General features: G+C 35.3%; 1 protein-coding gene across 2 annotated transcripts; it reads left to right on the forward strand.

Moving 5' to 3' along the window:
- Positions 1–1,514: 1,514 nt before the first annotated feature.
- LOC116258591 (agamous-like MADS-box protein MADS2) lies at positions 1,515–17,242 on the forward strand. 2 transcript variants are annotated; one of them, XM_031635790.2, is made up of 9 exons: positions 1,515–1,904; positions 9,585–9,663; positions 11,340–11,401; positions 11,920–12,019; positions 13,627–13,668; positions 13,772–13,813; positions 14,279–14,418; positions 16,011–16,089; positions 16,966–17,242. In XM_031635790.2, the coding sequence occupies exons 1-9, from the start codon at positions 1,720–1,722 to the stop codon at positions 16,972–16,974; spliced, it is 738 nt and encodes a 245-aa protein (XP_031491650.1). In that variant the 5' UTR covers positions 1,515–1,719; the 3' UTR covers positions 16,975–17,242. The 2 variants fall into 2 exon arrangements, with proteins under 2 accessions (XP_031491650.1, XP_031491649.1); XM_031635789.2 differs by having other exon boundaries at positions 1,516–1,904; positions 9,582–9,663.
- The last annotated feature ends 978 nt before the right edge of the window (positions 17,243–18,220 follow it).

Here is an 18,220-nt window from a genome sequence, read left to right on the forward strand (position 1 = left end):
TGATGAAATTATCAATCACCCTTTTTTTTCTTGTTTTTCTTTTAATTGTCCTTCATTTTGAATTAGACAATCTTAATTAGATAGCTTATATATATATATATATATATATATACATGAATGTGACCCTAAAGATATGATAGGTGCAAGTTGTTGAGTAGACAACATGTTCAATTTTAGGTGTAGATTACTCAACAAGAAACCATCGATTCCTAGTCGTTACAATCCAAAAACCAGTATCTTTATTAATACATATAACACTGAATGGAGAGAGAGAGAGAGAGATTGATTTAGATACTTCAATGGTAATGTGAGTTTCATGATTGAAGAAGGGTCATGTTCTTAGGTGCTGGCTTACGCGTGCATATATATATGTGTCTTCACGTGCATGCTTTATGCGTGTCAATGTCTTACCTTCATTCGCTAAACGAGTGAGCATATAAATTACCTCTGAAGAATCTAACCTACCTAATTAAGTTAGCACAACGACAACTATTTCCAACAAATAGCCTTATTTAATTATGAAGTTCAAAAACGATCGAAACTTGTGGTGCTTTTGTTTTGTTTTGTGTATGTTCTATATATGTTCACACTCACGCACGCACACATTACACATCCTATATATACATAAAAAGAGATGTTAGTTTATACCCAAACTGAAGAATCCATGTCGGTTTGCCCATACAAGTTAGTTTTTTGAAATTCAATCACATGGAAGTGAACTATATACCTCGTGACTTTATGAGTAAAGGTAACCAACCCTAAGGGGCATAGCATAGTTGGTTGGGTTATGACCTTATATAAAAATATGTTTCAAGTTCGATTCTCGTGGGCGTTATGTTCTTGTGTTTTAAGATGGTAGAGTGCGACATCCAAGTTGAAGTCTGCAATGTTGCTATCGTTGACACCGACACAATTCATGACTCCAGAGGCAAGAGGAATGAGGGGACTTTTGGGTCTCATTTCGAGTGGTGTGAACTGTTTGCCCGCATGACATTATTTTCATATTTTAACGTCTAATATCAATTAACCGGCATGACATTATTTTCATATTTTAACCTCTAACATCAATTAAAGAGTAATGGTGATGAGAATCAAAGATAATACATACCATTCACGCGCCTGAGGTCTAACCATCTAAACTTAAACAATAGATTTGGTTGGAGAGAGGTAAAGATTGTGTGGTCGGATTAAAAATGTGTCCGAGCAAACGAGTCGAACTACAAATAAGGAGAAATAATTGTCTTTCTTTCAAGAAATACGGAAGAGAGAGAGAGAGAGAGAGAGAGAGAAAAAGAGGGCTTCTTACCTCGTCTGAGAGTCGTATTGGGGAGATGAGGGATGGGGATCAGCAATGGCCCTGTAGACATCTGACACGCGTGCCAAAACCTCCGAACCAAAAAAAATGAAGGAAGCAATCTTTTAACGTGACACCAATTTTCCATAATTTCATTTCACACCGATTAAACAAACGCATAAGAAAATACTGCGAGGAATAAAAAGCCAGCAAACTGTTCTTATTGGTTCTCTTTCTTTCTTTCTCTCTCTCTCTCTCTGTGTTGCCTGGCAGATCACAGCTCTCTCTCTCTCTCTCGCTCTCTCTACCTTTTTAGCTTTTCTTTTCTGCAAGAAGGGTTCTTCAGAACATAAATAGAGCACCAAGAAATAGAATAGAATAGAATAGAAATAAGGAAGAAAGAGAAAAGGGGGAAGGAAAGGAGGATGGGAAGAGGCAGAGTGGAGCTCAAGAGGATAGAGAACAAGATAAACAGACAGGTTACTTTTGCGAAGAGGAGGAATGGCCTACTCAAGAAGGCATACGAGCTTTCTGTACTCTGCGATGCCGAGGTCGCCCTTATCATCTTCTCCAACAGAGGCAAGCTCTACGAGTTCTGCAGCAGCTCTAGGTAGTCCCACACACCCTCCGTTCCTTCCATCTCTCCTTTTCTCTCTTTCTCTCTCCCCCCTCCATTCCCCTTCCTCAATTGACCTCCTAAGTGCATATATACATATATACATATGATTATCTTCTTCTTCTTCTTCATCTTCTTCTTAAAAACAGGAGAAGATGACATTCCCACACATGATGGCTATCACTTTTTTTGGTCTAGAAGGTGCAGATGGGTTTTCACTAAGGTTTTTTTTAAATATCCAAAAATCCCATCTTTGTTTGTCATATGTTTTCTGGGCCTGCTTTTACATGATTTTCCCCGTTTGTCCTTTTCTCACAAGAGATCTGGGTTAGAAAAGATATACAGTTATTGATAGCACAGCTACCATGTCAAGAAAAGGTTGTGATTCATAATCCGCAGTCTGATCCATGCCACAAGCATCATATTTTTTAGGACCCATGCCAAGGAGGCTTGAAAATTGGGGTTTGATGCAGGTCTCCATGCTAAAGATTTACAGGAAAGGCTTTTCTTGCTAAATATTTCTCTGTGATATTGAAGAATCTTCGGTTAAAAACCAATATGCCAAACTGGTTTTTCCCCCTGCCCATCTCTCATCACCCTTATGAGCAAAACTCCCCGGGACCAAATCATCTTTTCATGGGGTTTCGGAACAAGTTTCTTGTTAGAAAAGAAATATTCTTATCTTCGGTTTTCTTTTCCCTTGACTATACAAAATCTATAGGCTGTTTCCTTGACCAAAAATATAGAGTTTCTTCCCTCGAAAAAGATATGCACTGAACATGCAAGATCATATTTGAGATCCACTACGGCTACCCACTCGGGGGAAGTCATGAGAAATACTGGATATGGTCCTGTGAACTTTTCGGATAGATCAAAAGCGAGCTTTTGTTGAAATTTCACAGTATTTATTCATCGTTAGCTGATTTTTCCTGTGAGTGATCATTATGATCGTTCCATATATGAGGATCGGTGAAAGTTTAGATCTTCACAAGCAATTTTATATAAGGTTTAATGATAATAAGCAACAGTTTTTTTCTTTTTTGTTGCTTCCTAACAATATGAAAAACCACGGACGTCGAGTACTTGACGATGATGGAGGGAAACCCTAGAAAAGAGTGTTCCATTACATCAAGGGGTTCGACTTGAACTATATTGTACTTTCTCTGTTATGTTTTTTTACTTTTGTATGTTGAATTTGTACCCGCGTTCAACACGTAGTTGGTGTCCTTGAAAACTACAGCTGCACTGCTTACAGAGTTTACTTTGGTCATCTCCTTCCTTTATAAAAGACATATACTTAATTTTTTTTTTGGTCCGTTATGATCATGATCATAGAGTATGCAGATGCGGGCGATTAGAAAGTGTCTGCTTCAGCCAACTTTCTGTAGCTGAAGAAGAATGCATCGTAAGATGGCATGAGAAAAATCTCTTCCACTGTGCAATGTCATGTCAGTCTGCCTTGTCATGTCACTGTGCCGTGACATAGAATATATTTGTCCAAATCATATAACTGAAGATTATACTGTATGGAACTTAAACGTTATATTTTTCAGCCTCTAATAATTGGTTTGGTGCAGGAGCACAAATAATATTGTCTTGTAGCCGATTCGTTTATTACTTAACCTGTGTTCCACACATTTAAGTGACGATATGTCCCTTTTAGTTCTCCAATAAAGAACAACTGTGTGGATGCTTGCATGCATTTGCTGTGAGGATGCCTATTTTGAAGGCTTACAGAGGCTTTTCCGTTTTGTTCTTCTCTCCGATGTAATAAAGGCCATTCACTACTTTCTCAATAAAACCTCTGGGGTTCCATCCTTGTTTCCTACTAAGGACTGGCGGCTCTTGTGCGTAATACTCCTCCACATATATACACACACACGCACAGAGAGAGAAAGAGAGTGGAGAGAGGAACAGAGAGAGATCGGGGAGAGAGAGAGAGAGAGAGAGAGAGAGAGAGAGAGAGAGAGAGGTGTATATGGCAGACTATTTAGGACAGAGACAAAAAGCAAACACCCCCAAAATAGGTTATCTAATTATTTTTTGTGCCATCTAAGTATAAAAATATGATCTTTATGAGTGGTCTGATATAAAACGTGCAAGGTTTTTTTTTAGGCTTTAAATGTGCCATCTTAATCATAAAAAAATCTAATACATGGAAATTTTATGGTAGTAAAATCAGTAACTTTAATGAAAATAACTTGAATTAAAAATGTTGTGTTACATAGTAATCCTGGACATTTTAGATGTTAATCTTTGAATTTAAATATTGTTTAATATGAACTTAAGTGGTCTGGGATATACACGTTCCCACACGCACACCTACACACCCGAACCATGTCTCCAATTTGTCTGGTTTTCTAGTGCTTCTTGGCTCTACAGTACTGTTATGTTGTTTGTCACAAGTCCGATCATATTCATGGGTGAAAAATGTTAACATTTGATCATATTAAAAAACATTTTGAATGAAGACATAAGCTAATCTTCAAGGTTTTAAAAATTGACAAACTTAGCTTTCGCTGTTCATAAATCTAATATTGATATTGAATTTTCAAATTTTTATTTACTGTTATACTTTCATGTTATTTATACGATAAGGCTGATCAAAGACAACTTAGGACAACAGAAGGCATGAATGGATGGCATATTTGAGAATTTTTTGTAACAGTAAACTGAAGATATGTGCATCATGTTCAAGTACTTTCTTGACATAGGAGTGATTGGTTAAATTAATTTCTCTATTATAGGATAAATATTTATAACATCTGTATAGATGAACAAAAGGAGACACTTCTTTCAAAAGCCAGATGATCTACTGTAATTGCCATGAAATACCTTAAATACTTTGATCGATTATCCTTTACGTACTTGCACTTTCATAGAAAATTTGTTGCTTATTTAGTATGTTTAAATGATGATCTGATGTTTTTAGCTTCCCGGTAACATGATGCATCTAACTGTCAGAATTGAAAGTTGTTATCCTAAATGTTAGTCTTGAGATGATGCCCTGGCCCATATTCTATGGTCTATTTTAAGAAAGGTGGGAGCATGTGTGCATGTGCATGTCTATATGTGTGCATTCAATCTTCCGCCAGTTCTTGAGAACTGCCTTATTATCCATGTAGAATAGGCTGCAGTTTTGATTACTTCTTTCCAGTGTGTGTGTGTGTGTGTGTGTGTGTGTGTGTGTGTGTGTGTGTGTATATATAGAGAGAGAGAGAGAGAGGAAGGGAGCGGAGGTGGGGTGGATGAGTAAATATGAACATTATATGGATATATTATGAGCCATACATATAACTTAGATGAAGGTTTACAAAGATTCATGTGTAAAATTATATTTTTTAAGGTAGAAGTTGTGATTCATCTTTCTGAATACGTAAATTTACACCAAGCACCTTGTGAACAATTAATTAAGTTTTTCAGATCATCATAACCAATGCACATAGTTGTACGTATTTATACCACTCGGTAAAAGGGAATAATGCTTGTCTTAAGCAAGAGGCAAGGATCCTCCAACACCAACACCACATTGAAATAAACACATACAATAGTCTCTCTCTATCTTTCCCAAGTTTTCCACCACTTCTTGACCTATCAAATAATGGAACATGGAGGATCAACCTGTCATTTCCAAGTGGTTGCTGGAAAGTGCCAATTAGCCTCATATCATGCTACACATCGCACCATGAAAGAGGCTATGAAGTATGAAACAAGTTAGTATTGAGCATATGAATATACAAACTTCTCAAGATTTCTTAGTTTCAAATTTTCTTTACCATAACCTGGACGTTTTGTAACATTCTCAAGAGATAAAGGCTTTGATAAGCTTATTTGTTTTTCACTCAGCAGTATATTGAGCTATCGGCATTATATTGGCACTCGATAATCTTGATGAAAAATGTTGCTGCTCCCATAGAGTGCATGTTAGTGTGTGTATTATTTAATTGGCTTTATTGTAGGTTACTAATGTTTCGAAATTTGAAGATTTTTTCTCTCTGTTTCTAAAAGCCTAATTCAGGTTCAGGCTAATCCATGTAAAATTATTACCCGGCAAACTTAGAGTTCTCTAAAGTTCAGTTTGGTGTCTGAAGTCTACCACCTTGAGTGAACTTAAAAAATAAGTTAGATTTTCTATTTTATGTTGCAGATGTTCAATAGAGTTTATCTATACGTACTTGGTTTACTTTGGATGGCTTGGTAAGTGGATTGACTAATTCTGAAACACGTTGTCACTTTATCGAAGGTTTTGATTAAAAGTTACATGTGGACAAACACTGCTGACTTTGCAAAACCTCCTTTCACTTGAGTTGGTTTTCTTATCAAGAAGAAAAAAGATGAGCAAAACTTTGTGGAGTTTAGTTATTTAATCCAATCATGTCGTGATATTTCATATTGTCAACTGCATGTTATAAGTAGATTATCTTCAGAAATTTTGAAATCAGAATTAAGTTGCATTAGATTCATCAGAATAACGCCAAAGGGTATCCCTCATGATAGTACTTGTAATTATGTTTATGAAGGGATTGGTTATGGATTTATAAATGATGGATGTCATATAAAATTTCTCTACTAACCCTAGTCAAAAGTATCATGTGGATTAATATAGAAAGCACTTAATATTATCGAAGCTACAATTTTCTCCACCTATCCACCATACATTGCATTATTATTGAGAGGTACTGCGGGAATGTTGGAGGTGATGATAGTTTTACTGCAGGTTGAATGCCCAAAGGTGAAATGTTAGAATACGTTTTGGATTGACATATACTTTAGCCATATTCAGAACGCATTAATTTGTGTTATATATGCTGCACATTGCCAAGCATTAATGCCATAATGTTCTTAAATAGCATGAAACAACATTAAACATATAATTTGCCTTTATTTTTCAAGATAAAACATTTAAAAGTTAAAAAAAAAAAATCCTACAACATATTGAAATTTATTTTAGATCTAAAATGGATTTTTTTCAGTAATAAGACAAAAAATGAGTCGTAATGAAGAAGTCATGACATATAGTGTCAAAAATATCCATTTTTAATTTGTTTGAAAAGTAACGTCATAACCATTGATAGGAATTGGCTCAGCCCAAAAGGAGAAATTTCTTCTTCCTCATTAGAATGCTCTTTCAGACAAGTTTCTCTGGACATTGGCATAAAAAAAAATGTTTGACCAAATGACAACAATATTTGTTTCATTATATATTACTTTCTTTAGTTGAAATTATGTCACCTACTAAATTTTCTGTAACGAATTTGTTGTATCATAATGTACCTTAAAGTATAATGTACCTTAAAGTTTATTTTACTTTTTATATGAATTAGACATTTTCCTCCTTCTATTGTGCTATATATATGTGACCTTTCAAAGAGTTGGAATACTTAAATAAAGTTACGTTTATCAATCATGTCAGCTTGAACTTTTAATACAACTAGTCAGACGTGTATCTAATTTAATTAGTTATATTGTTACTTATAGTGCAATTTAGAAGCCTTTATTATCTCATAGTTTAGTTCAACGTGAAGTGCATTGAGTAATAATGAGAAAGTTCGACAACTAAGGATGACAATGAAGAGCTTAACAAAAAACACGGCTGGCTTCTTTTGTATAACAACATTTACTTATTGATATATTATGTCCCTCAATCACTTTCTATGTATTTGAGGGGTCCAAATTTTTTTAAAAACATCCTTAATGGATAAAAACAAAACATTTAAATATTTAAATACAAGATATCATACAAAAGATTGCACATATTATGTATTCTTATGTGATGCAAATATTATAGTTATTTAAATATTCAAGCTTATGTAAGTTTGCCATAAATTATAGATCTCTAAGCTATGCATTATCAAGTATTTTATTCTTGTGCTATAAAAAATTTTGCTTCATCTTTTAAAAATATACTATTCAATTTAATGCAATCTTTTTATTGCATAAGGACAACATTAATTTAAAATTAAAATGCAGTTATATAAAAAAGACAAGGACATATAGGGTTGTTCACGAGCTGAGTTCCAGCTGACTCAGCTGGGCTTGAAATTGGCTTGAGTGGAATAACCCACAAGTCAAGATTTGCTCAAGCTCAAGTTGATCTTGAGTTGGGCTTGGCTCGAGCTTGGAGTGCTTGAACTTGGCTCGGCTAAGCTCGGGCCAAGTTCGGTTGGAGCTTAGCCGAGCAATGTATTAAAAATTACCTTTAATATAAAGTGAGATGTTTAGGTTCAAATACTAAACCTGTGGGTTCCCAGCCTTAAAGAAGACCAATAGGATTTTTCAGGTATGATAAATAAGAGAAGTATTTTTTGCATATTCTTTCGCCGTGAGTTCAACCAAGTCAAGCCTCCATAGCTCAAGGTCAACTCATTTATGAAAGAGTAGAATTTGAGTTGATTTTTACCGAGCGAATTAGAGTCAAACCAAGTTGGCTCAACTCGTTGAACAACCTTACTGACATATTCATTTGTTCCTATACTTTTTGTTAATTTTTAATCAAAAACATATAATTAAATGAGAGGGGCATATACCTATATTAAATTTTTCAGTCAGGAATTGGTACACCTAATGTTTATTTACTTATAGTCCATCCAATTAACCAATGAGATGAAATGATCTGTAAATATCCGACAAGGATCATTATATGAGTTAAAACCATTTGGTGTTTACTATTTATTTTCATGAATAAAAAAGAATGAGCCAAAATAAATTCAGATTATTCTTATTAATTTGATTTAGAAGTTATTTAAAAAGAAAATTTAATATTTCTTTTGGAGCCATTTTTTATTCATTTAAACAACCATGTATTTCACCTTGTTTGTTAAACTTTTATTATAAATATAGTCATAAGAAGAGTGGCAAAAACCCACAATATTATTGATGATTCTAACAACTATCACAGCTTTAAAAGTTCAAAAAATTAATAGGATTTGAAAATATTCATAAATAATGAAAATAAAAATGACTTTAGAAAATGTTCGACAATGTAAAAAATTATTGTTTATCTTCTTTTGTTATTTAATTATTTTTTTTTACAAATTATAAGTTCTTATTTTAATTTGTTTATATTTTCTAGTACAAATGGTTTGCTACAAAACCTGTGTTTCACAAGGATATTTTCATCCATATCTCTTTACTCATTTCAAGTAACAAATTCATTATAATACAATGAACAAACATCAAATCATACCAAATTTTTTGAATTACTTTCAGTTATTTGGTTTATATTTGAAAATTTATTAAGTACTACATGTTCTCTCTATCAAATTCTTTTGCAAGTGCATATTTAATAAAACTTTACTTGTGATATAATATTGAATATGGTAATTAACAAAAGTTGGATGTCTTTATTTATTATCAATAAGCTACAAAGAAAAGCTCTATATATAGAACATGTAAACAAACAGTTGCAATATTAAACAATAATAGAAAAATTATGTTGAATTTGATGAACTTGGTCATATGTTGCACAAAAACATAGAAAAATCATGCAAATATATAATGTCTTTAGGCTCTTGTTTTATATTTTGGGTAAACGTTAACTTCTCCACCTCCACCATAGTCTAAGCACCAAAACCAGCAGCTTTTATTCTAATGACTATTATTCAATTCAGAAATATATTTATGTAGAATTATATAGTCTTCTAAGGCTTCATTTTTTTTTTGTTTTTGTAGCAGCATGCTCAAAACACTGGAGAGGTATCAAAAGTGCAATTACGGATCAATAGAAGCTACCGTGCCATCTCGAGAGACGCAGGTTAATCTTATCTAGACATCCATTTACCATGATGCAATATATAATTCATGATATTCACGTTATGTTGTCATTTTCATTGGCAATATTGTATCTACAACTTGTTTGATGGCTAATAAAATCATGTCCATAATTAAAGCTAATAATTTGATTGGTCTCAGAAAACATTAAAATGACTGTTTTGATTTCATATGCATTTTTTAAGTGGTATTTTTTAGAAAAGCTACCTTTAATAAGCTCTAAACGTATAGATAGTAAAATTTGATTGTGGTGCACATTTTTTTCGAGTCATAGTTATGTTATTAAAAGAAATATTATGTACAACAGAAAGCCAACGAGCATTTACCTCAACCATTGTTTACTTTGTTTTAAAATGCTCTCAATTAAATTTTATTCTCTTTTACGCACTTACGATGAATAGGGCATAACAAAACATAAACAGAAAAAAAACACATATTTCTTTCCCAAGAATAAAACATCATGACTTTAACAATAAAATTATGAACTTCTATTAATTTAACGATTTAGCTATGATTAAAACATTAAGAGTTCGGATTTCTGTGACGATGGACCTTTTATATTATCGTCAATCGAGTAAGATCTCATTGGAGAAAAAGGATGGCACCAACTTTGGCCCTGAAAATACTTATGGGTTTAGAAATCAACGGTCTTAGGTTTCTTCAAAGTGGTAAAATCTGATTTACACTTTTTTCTTTTTTTGTTCATACATTTTTTTAACGTTCCAACCGCATCTTTACGTTTGAGTTTGAGTTCTCAAAAGAGCTGGTAGAACGGCTGGACCCATCAGATGGTCACATACTTGGACAGTGTATATATATACATGAATGACCAAGATCTTGTCTTGAAGACAAAAACTTATTGTACATGATAATGATGTTGCCATATAACGTTACAATGTTTGAATGTGTTCATCTTAATTATTCATTTATCCACATTCTTAATCTTTGATATCTGTGGCCATGATGTAAAAGGATTGCTTTTCTGCGTCTATATGTGCATATAAGAAAAATTAGAGTTCAATATTTGCACGTGTAGGGTTTTTTTTTGGTTTATTACGAAATCTACCTTCTTTGTGCTTCACAGCAACTCTATGCCTCCAAGAAGGAAATTATATCAGACAACTGCGCAGTTTTAGGCTGACCAGTCCTTAATCAAAAATCCAATTAAAACCAATCTGTGTTGCATCCCAAGGATGAAGCCAATGGAACACTATAGACAAACCAATGGCTAAATTTCAGGTCTGTTTGTCGTGGAAAATCTAAAACTTACCCTTCATTTTCTTCTCTTGCTGTAATGAAAATGTCGTGTTTTGCTTTCCTGTGATGATCACAGGCCATGCAATGCTATCACATTCACTACATGGGGACTTTTTTTGTCAAAGTTTTTGATCTTCAACGCCATTTATAGAGTTTATTTTTACACTTGTTCTAACTATTTGCAAAGTTTGGTTTATCATGGGATTTTGGTCAAAAATTTGTGCTGATTTGAGTCTTTATACAAGGTTGAATGCATGTCACGAATTATTTACCATGGAACAAAAGTGGAAAAGTTCCAATGTTTGTATCCAATAAATAAAAATGAACAAACGAAAGCCACAAACTTTGTGTATATCTTGCTGGTCTGTTCTGAAAATTTGTGCAATATGTTCTGGCAAGCAGAGCAGCTATCAAGAGTACCTGAAGCTTAAGTCCAAGGTAGAGGCACTGCAACGCTCACAAAGGTGCGAATCTTACCATCCTTTTGTACCTTAATATTTATTTGTTCCCTCCTGTTTACAATTTTATATCAGGCCACCCTTTCCGTTGAATTTCTTCCACACAGTCCTTGTCTATAAACTTTCTAGATGTCAAACATAAAGGAGGTTAATTACATTTGGGCATCTGAGTGAAGGAAACAGAAAGCAGCTGTAATACAAAAAGCTTCTTAGAGAAAAGATTGTCATTTATTTACTTGATAAGGACCTCAATCATAAGATGAATGGTCTTTTTTCTTTTTCTTTTTTTCTTTTAATTCTGCTTTCTTGACAAGCATTCTTTCTTTTTTTTTTTCCGCTTCGCAATCAATTTTCATGATATCAAGCGTTAGAATGGAAACTCGATTGCAGCTTCCGAGCAATCAATATTTATTCTTGTTGAATTTTCCATTTTCTATATGATCTTTGGATACCTTGCCATTCCCCCATTCAAGAATTGTTTTCTAAGCTCTGACATGCTCATATTTTTGTGGCATGGCATGTAGGAACCTTCTCGGTGAAGATCTGGGTCCGCTCAACTCGAAGGAGCTTGAACAGCTCGAACAACAGCTAGAGGTTTCATTGAAGCATGTTAGATCAACAAAGGTAGGTTACTAGTTTATTGGTGATACTCTAAAGGCTAAGATTTCCTTTTCTTATATTATCACTATTCAATTTGTCATGGCTTAAACAGTAAAACTTGGTGGCACACACGCAACTATTGAATCCATTTCCACGTTGGTTTCCTTTTAGCATTGGTGGTCTATGAACGTCTTATTCTGCACTTGTAGCAACAATGGCAATTACAGTGAAAAAGCAAAAAATTTGATAAAAAGAAAAACTTGAGTGCCTACATGGCAATACTATGCTACATGAACGATGGCCTTTTTGAGCTCTGTCCAATCACAGCTACCTCATGCAATGCATTGGGCAGGTATGATTAAACACAGTGGTCAATGAAATGCATTGGGAAGTGTGCATGAGAGGTTTTTTTTTTCGTGGTCCAAAACCGGACGGAGAAATCCACAAATTATATATATATATATAGTGTATAACACTGAAACCCATAGGCAGAAGATTGAGATGAGCACCTTTGTTTTGCTCTGTCAAGCTTATGGATTAAGGCCTCAACTTTTTGAAGAATGCATGGCTTTATCTCATGCAGTAGGTGCGAGCAATGAAGGTCGCCAATTTCATAAAACATCAAAAGGTGTAAATTAATCAAAAGAGTGGCGTTCGTACTTTCTGTTTTTCTGGGCTAACCTCTAGGGTTTCGTCACCTAGAGTTGGAAAAAACAAGAAAGAGAAAAAACTGTTTTAAAATAGTTACGATGGAAAATGAAGTTTGAACTTCAAGATCTTGGGGTTTCAACTGTTAAGCATGGAGCACCTCATCCTCCTCTTCTACAAACGAGAATGTCTTCACTCACAAGTAAAATCTTCCTAGAGGTATAAATGAACTTAAGAATGGAATGTGCCACTTGAATATAAAGGCGATATTGTGTTTGAGAAATCATGCCTATCTGAGGTGCCAATGGAACGGCTAACCATTAAGGGCATCTTTTGTCGGTCTTTGTACTGCGTAACATACCACCAGATACAGCATTCTCCTTCGGATTCAGTTTGTAGTTCCAAACCAAATCTGTGGCATTTTGGATCTGACGAGAGGCTTACAGAATGAGAGGGTCTCTGGTTGTTGTTTTTGCCCATCAACTGTGAATCTGAAACTGGAACTGATCAGACATAGGACATGATGCACACAAACGCAGTCTCCCTCTCCCTTTCTCTGTTTGGTAATGTTGAGAATTCTTTTTTTTTTTTGCTCTCTCCCTCTCTCTTCCTCTCACACAAAGAGACACAGAATGACAGACAAACACAGGTGAGTAGAGAAACTTTGCAGTGAACTCTACGAACATATGAGAGGCTTAGAGTAGGCTAAGGGCCGCTTTCTGACGCAGTTTTAGACTTCTCCGACTGAAGAATGAGAGGTCATGAAGGCACACTCGGCACATGCCATTGCATAGTAAGAGTGAATAAGAGCAGATGAAGTCCATCTGCAAAGCAAATTTGCTTCTTCCAGTTGATGACTACAAGTCATTATTATTATTGTTGCAATGCTTTTATGACACCACTAACTTCTTAAAGTTTGGGCATCAAATGCATATTACCATCCTGAACTCATGCAATTAAACTGTGCTCAACTCGTCATGCAGACACAATTCATGCTTGATCAACTCTCCGACCTTAAGAGAAAGGTAATGTGGTTCTTCCCTCCTAAATGATAAGAATATCATGTTTGTTTCTCTGCTGTTTGTTTTCCTGCTTGCTTTGATCATAAGAGGCAAAAATACAATCCAGGAGCAAATGCTGCAAGAAGCTAACAGGGCGTTAGTAAGAAAGGTATGTTCACTCGAAAATGATATAAGAGCATTCATTTCTAGTTAACATGAGCACCCACATGCTGTTTCTTCAAGAAAATTTTGGTCTTAGAAAGTTTAGACCTAGTCAAGTATGGGATATAACAAATCAGTATATTTTACTTCAGTAGCAGTGATGCATGGGGATCACTATGGGTCCTAAGGAAGCAGTCAATGTTGCTTTCACTTAAACACAATAAGAGAACAGGCATCAACTTGGGAAACCATAAGGGCAGGGATGTAGTTTTGTTGACTCTTAGTAGCCACTTTACTGGAATCAAAAGCTGGTGAATCCGTCAAAGATCTAGATAGATTGTAGCTCGTACAAGCAAATTTGAAATAATCAACTGTGGGGTGTGTGTGCATGTGCATCCAAGCAAATGTCGCTTGACTGTTCATGTTGCCCATTACAAATTAACTGAGAAAAATGTGACTGCACTGTGTGTAGCTTGACGGATCGGGGACGGCAAATCATCACCAACTTTCATGGGATAACAGTGGGCAGCACATGCAGTATGGCCGGCACTCTGGTCCCCAGAATGACGCATTTTACCAACCTTTGGAATGTGATTCGACTCTTCAGATTGGGTAAGATCTTGCAAAGAACAGAATGTTTGACTTCCCTTTTCCTTTTCTGGGGTTCGATTCATGAATAAGTAAATGTGGGCCACGGTTCATATATCTTCTTTGCTTGCAACCAGTGCACATAAAGTTAGATTGCGGCAGGACTTGTTCTAATTCTAGTGATACTGATAACAATATTTAAGAGGCCATTGCTTCCGTTCCATTCAACTGTATCAAGCTCGAAGCCTAACCTGAATGATGTATAGCTTCATTATCTTCGGCTCACGTTATCTCTTACTACAATAGAACAACAATCAAACGCGTTACTTGTCCAGAAGACCTCTGCTCATTTACTAAGTTAAGCATAAGCATTGTCCGGAACTAGGTCGAAGCTGTTTGTAATCCCAGGAGGACAAGAGTGGTCTTCAAGTATTCTATATATGTAGTGAGTGGCTCTTCCTATCAGGAGAGACTGGAACATTTTGGTCCAACAACATGTGTTGAAAACTGCGCATGATGGTAGATGAGACCAATTTTCTTCTTCTTCTTCTTCTTCTCTTAATGAGATAAGATAAAATTTATTTTTAATGATAAATTGGTAGCAAATATCATTCTTTCTATAATTACCGAAAAATTAACTACATAAAGTTCTTTCCTTTTTCCCAATCATTGCTTACTGTTCAACCCAAAATAGATATTGAGTATTATTTTGTCAATTAGTGTTAGTTTTCTGGAATGCAAATCTTCTCTCTCTCTCTCTCTCTCTCTCTCTCTCTTTCACACACACACAAATAGAGAAGCTGAAATCCTTTGGTCATCTTGAGGTCTATCCAATCGCAGATGTCAGATGCATCAGGTGGATGTGATTACACACATTGTCTAATGTAATGCATCAGGCAGTATGCTGTGAGAGCTTGGATGATGTTTCCATCCAAACCAAGATGGAGAATCCACAAATCCTATATATATATATATATATATATATATATATATATATATAAAAAATTAGGATTTGTGGATTTCTCCATCTTGGTAATATTTTTGAAGCCCAACATGTTGACAAGTCATTAAAAGTCTAGTTTTAGTAGGCTTCTAGCTAGTAAATAAATAATGCACACACTTATAGGCTCAAATTGCACACTGACATCCTCCACTCTACCTTTGATAAGAGTAAAAATTAAAGTATAATCAATTGCACACCAACGTAGAGATACACTCAAATCGGGCAAGAAGAGGTCACATATAAGCATAAGCTTCATAACCACAAGTGTCAACGCACGGCATATATACCATAATTGTGTATAACAATGCACTACACACACACGCACATAAAGATAATGACTTACAATTATGGATACATTGTGCTTTTGAGTTGACAATGCTCTCTTTCTCTCTCTCACACACACACACACACAAAGTCCATAGAAGAGCAAGATTTGGTGGCACGGGCATGTACATGGGGGATACAGAGCAGACTTGTTATATAATGGACATTTTGAATGAATGGGTGCATACTATATGCTTTGTTTGTGATATTTATGCGTCTGTTTTGGACATGCATCTCTTAAGCGGAGCATGCACGTCCATGTCTTAACGATCCTGATAAATGTGCGCAGGTACAATCCATCTGGACAAGAGCAGATTACCATTGCAGCACCTCCTCAGAATGTGAATGGCTTTGTCCCTCCGTGGCTAGTATGAAAATCTCACCTCAAACTTATGAAAACTATGTGTAATTTTTCAAAACTCTGATCATGGACTGCTAGTGCTTTGCATTTAAAGTGCAACGCATTCGACAGTAACCATAAAACTCCATGCTCTCCTTTTGGCTTGTAAGATCCTATAGCAACTTAAATTTGAGCAGGTTGTACTCAAATTCTAAAACCATAATAATATTATGGTGACCATAGTCTATACAACACTTTGGTCGAAGCTTACTAGTTTTCCTTTTTGTCATTTTCGTAGTATGTAAATTTCATATGTTATTTTATTTTCAGTACTTCCCCTGTGCTTTTGCAAATGAAATAATGACGGGAAGAATCTTTTGGTAAGAAGATGATGCAACTGTCATGGTTTACAAAGGGATATATGTGAAAGTTTAGGTATTCAAGGACAATTTTGTTTGTGTTATAACATGAGAAAAAACCAAGTGGCCTCAACATATATAAGATCTACTGGATACCCCCTCCCTTGCTTATAAAAGGAGTCCCATTACCCCTGTAAGTATCAAATAGCCGAGTAGCCTACTCCTGTAGGACACCATTTATCCAAAAGACTGTTTGGGGGTCATTATACCCCCGATTGTGCACTGGGTGGTGCGTATAACTAGCTTCGGACTCGATGTCCCATCAGCCTTGCAAGCACAAGCTGAGTATCAAACTCCTGTAAACCTTCTGTACATAGGTCAGTAGAACTGGTACTAGACCTTTCCTCAAATGTTCAAAGGGCTTGTAAGGTTCCATCTTTCTTTCCACCTATCTGCTTGAGCTTTCCTTTTTCTTTGCTCTAAGGATTACATCTTTATATTGAAAAAGTGAGTTTTCGAAATAATAGTCCTCTTTTTTCTTTCAGATATTTTAACCGGACTCTTACCACTTTGGCAAAAGACATATCCTAGATGTTGGCAGCTGACTTCAACTTTCAAATTCTTCCGCCAACTTGACTGGTTTTTATGCATCCTTTTCTTGGATGCCAATTATAAAGAGGCTCCATTCATGATTTCTTGCAGTTTAATGTCAAATGTGAAGAGAAGTGTCAAGTGGCCCAAAAATGACATACATACTGAACTTATGAACTTCAGATATTACTTAATGTTGACTTGGCTCGTGTATATGTCGAGGCTTGATTCCACTTGGTTCAGTCACAAAGTTAAGTTCGTATTGGTCGTAAACATCTACTGTTTGCATGACTTCGACCCTTGTCTTCGATGCATGTGAACAAGAACAAAGGTTAAGGAGTTCCTTACCCAATTGATATCATGTGTATAGCCATTTGATCGTGCCTTCTCCATCCACCTGACAAGTTCATTAGAAGCATGCATGTCTGAAAGTTAGAGATGTCAATATATCTAATTTGGATCGGATATATGATGAAATCATTCTAACAAAATTGGATATGAAAAAAAGTTTAATATCTGATGAAAAAAATCAGATTGACTTTGGATTTTGGATCATATTTTAGTTTTAAACAAATAGTCTATATGTAATGCTGTTACATTTTGAAAATCGGCGAAACTCGGTTCAAAATTTGGGTTCTGATTCCGATGTGAATGTAAAAATAAGATTTAGATTGTGGAAAATGATCACGGACTCAGATATGACTTTTCTTATTTGTACTCAAATCTGAATGTGTGAATGCCCCGATAAAGCATATAAAATTAAGAGTATATTTTATTTGAACCCGATCAATTGACATTCCTAAAGGTCATTTTGGATGAAACAATTACAACTATTGCCCTTTGCCCACAACTGGGAAATCAAGTAAATGAGAGTACTTTTAAATGAGCAATAGAGCCTGCAGCAAACTGCAGTTACAATGGAAGCCAATGTATTATCAATTTGGTTGTCTACTCCCAACCTCCATAATTTAATTCCAATCAAATCTTTTACTTTGTGGTCGGATAAACTGCACTGTCGATAGTGACCTGATGGAGAGTAGGCATATGGTGTACTAGACTGTGCGTCGTTGTGATTTTGCAAGTAAATAGGGGCTTGTTGAATTCAAGGGCTTTTACTTGAGACTATTACGTATGTTGCTGACTAGCCTATAAACCATCGTTATAAAAGATTAAACCAGCCTTGGCAATCAACTAATAGTAAGATCTCTA

Source organism: Nymphaea colorata, chromosome 8 (genome assembly GCF_008831285.2).
Source record: "Nymphaea colorata isolate Beijing-Zhang1983 chromosome 8, ASM883128v2, whole genome shotgun sequence".
Classification (NCBI taxonomy): domain Eukaryota; kingdom Viridiplantae; phylum Streptophyta; class Magnoliopsida; order Nymphaeales; family Nymphaeaceae; genus Nymphaea; species Nymphaea colorata.

Excerpts from the sequence above, each read along its gene's own strand:
- LOC116258591 (XM_031635789.2), top strand. The coding sequence starts at position 1,720 with ATGGGAAGAGGCAGAGTGGAGCTCAAGAGGATAGAGAACAAGATAAAC. Across the intron at positions 1,905-9,581 it reads GAGTTCTGCAGCAGCTCTAG|CAGCATGCTCAAAACACTGG; the intron begins GTAGTCCCACAC and ends TTGTTTTTGTAG. Across the intron at positions 9,664-11,339 it reads TGCCATCTCGAGAGACGCAG|AGCAGCTATCAAGAGTACCT; the intron begins GTTAATCTTATC and ends TCTGGCAAGCAG.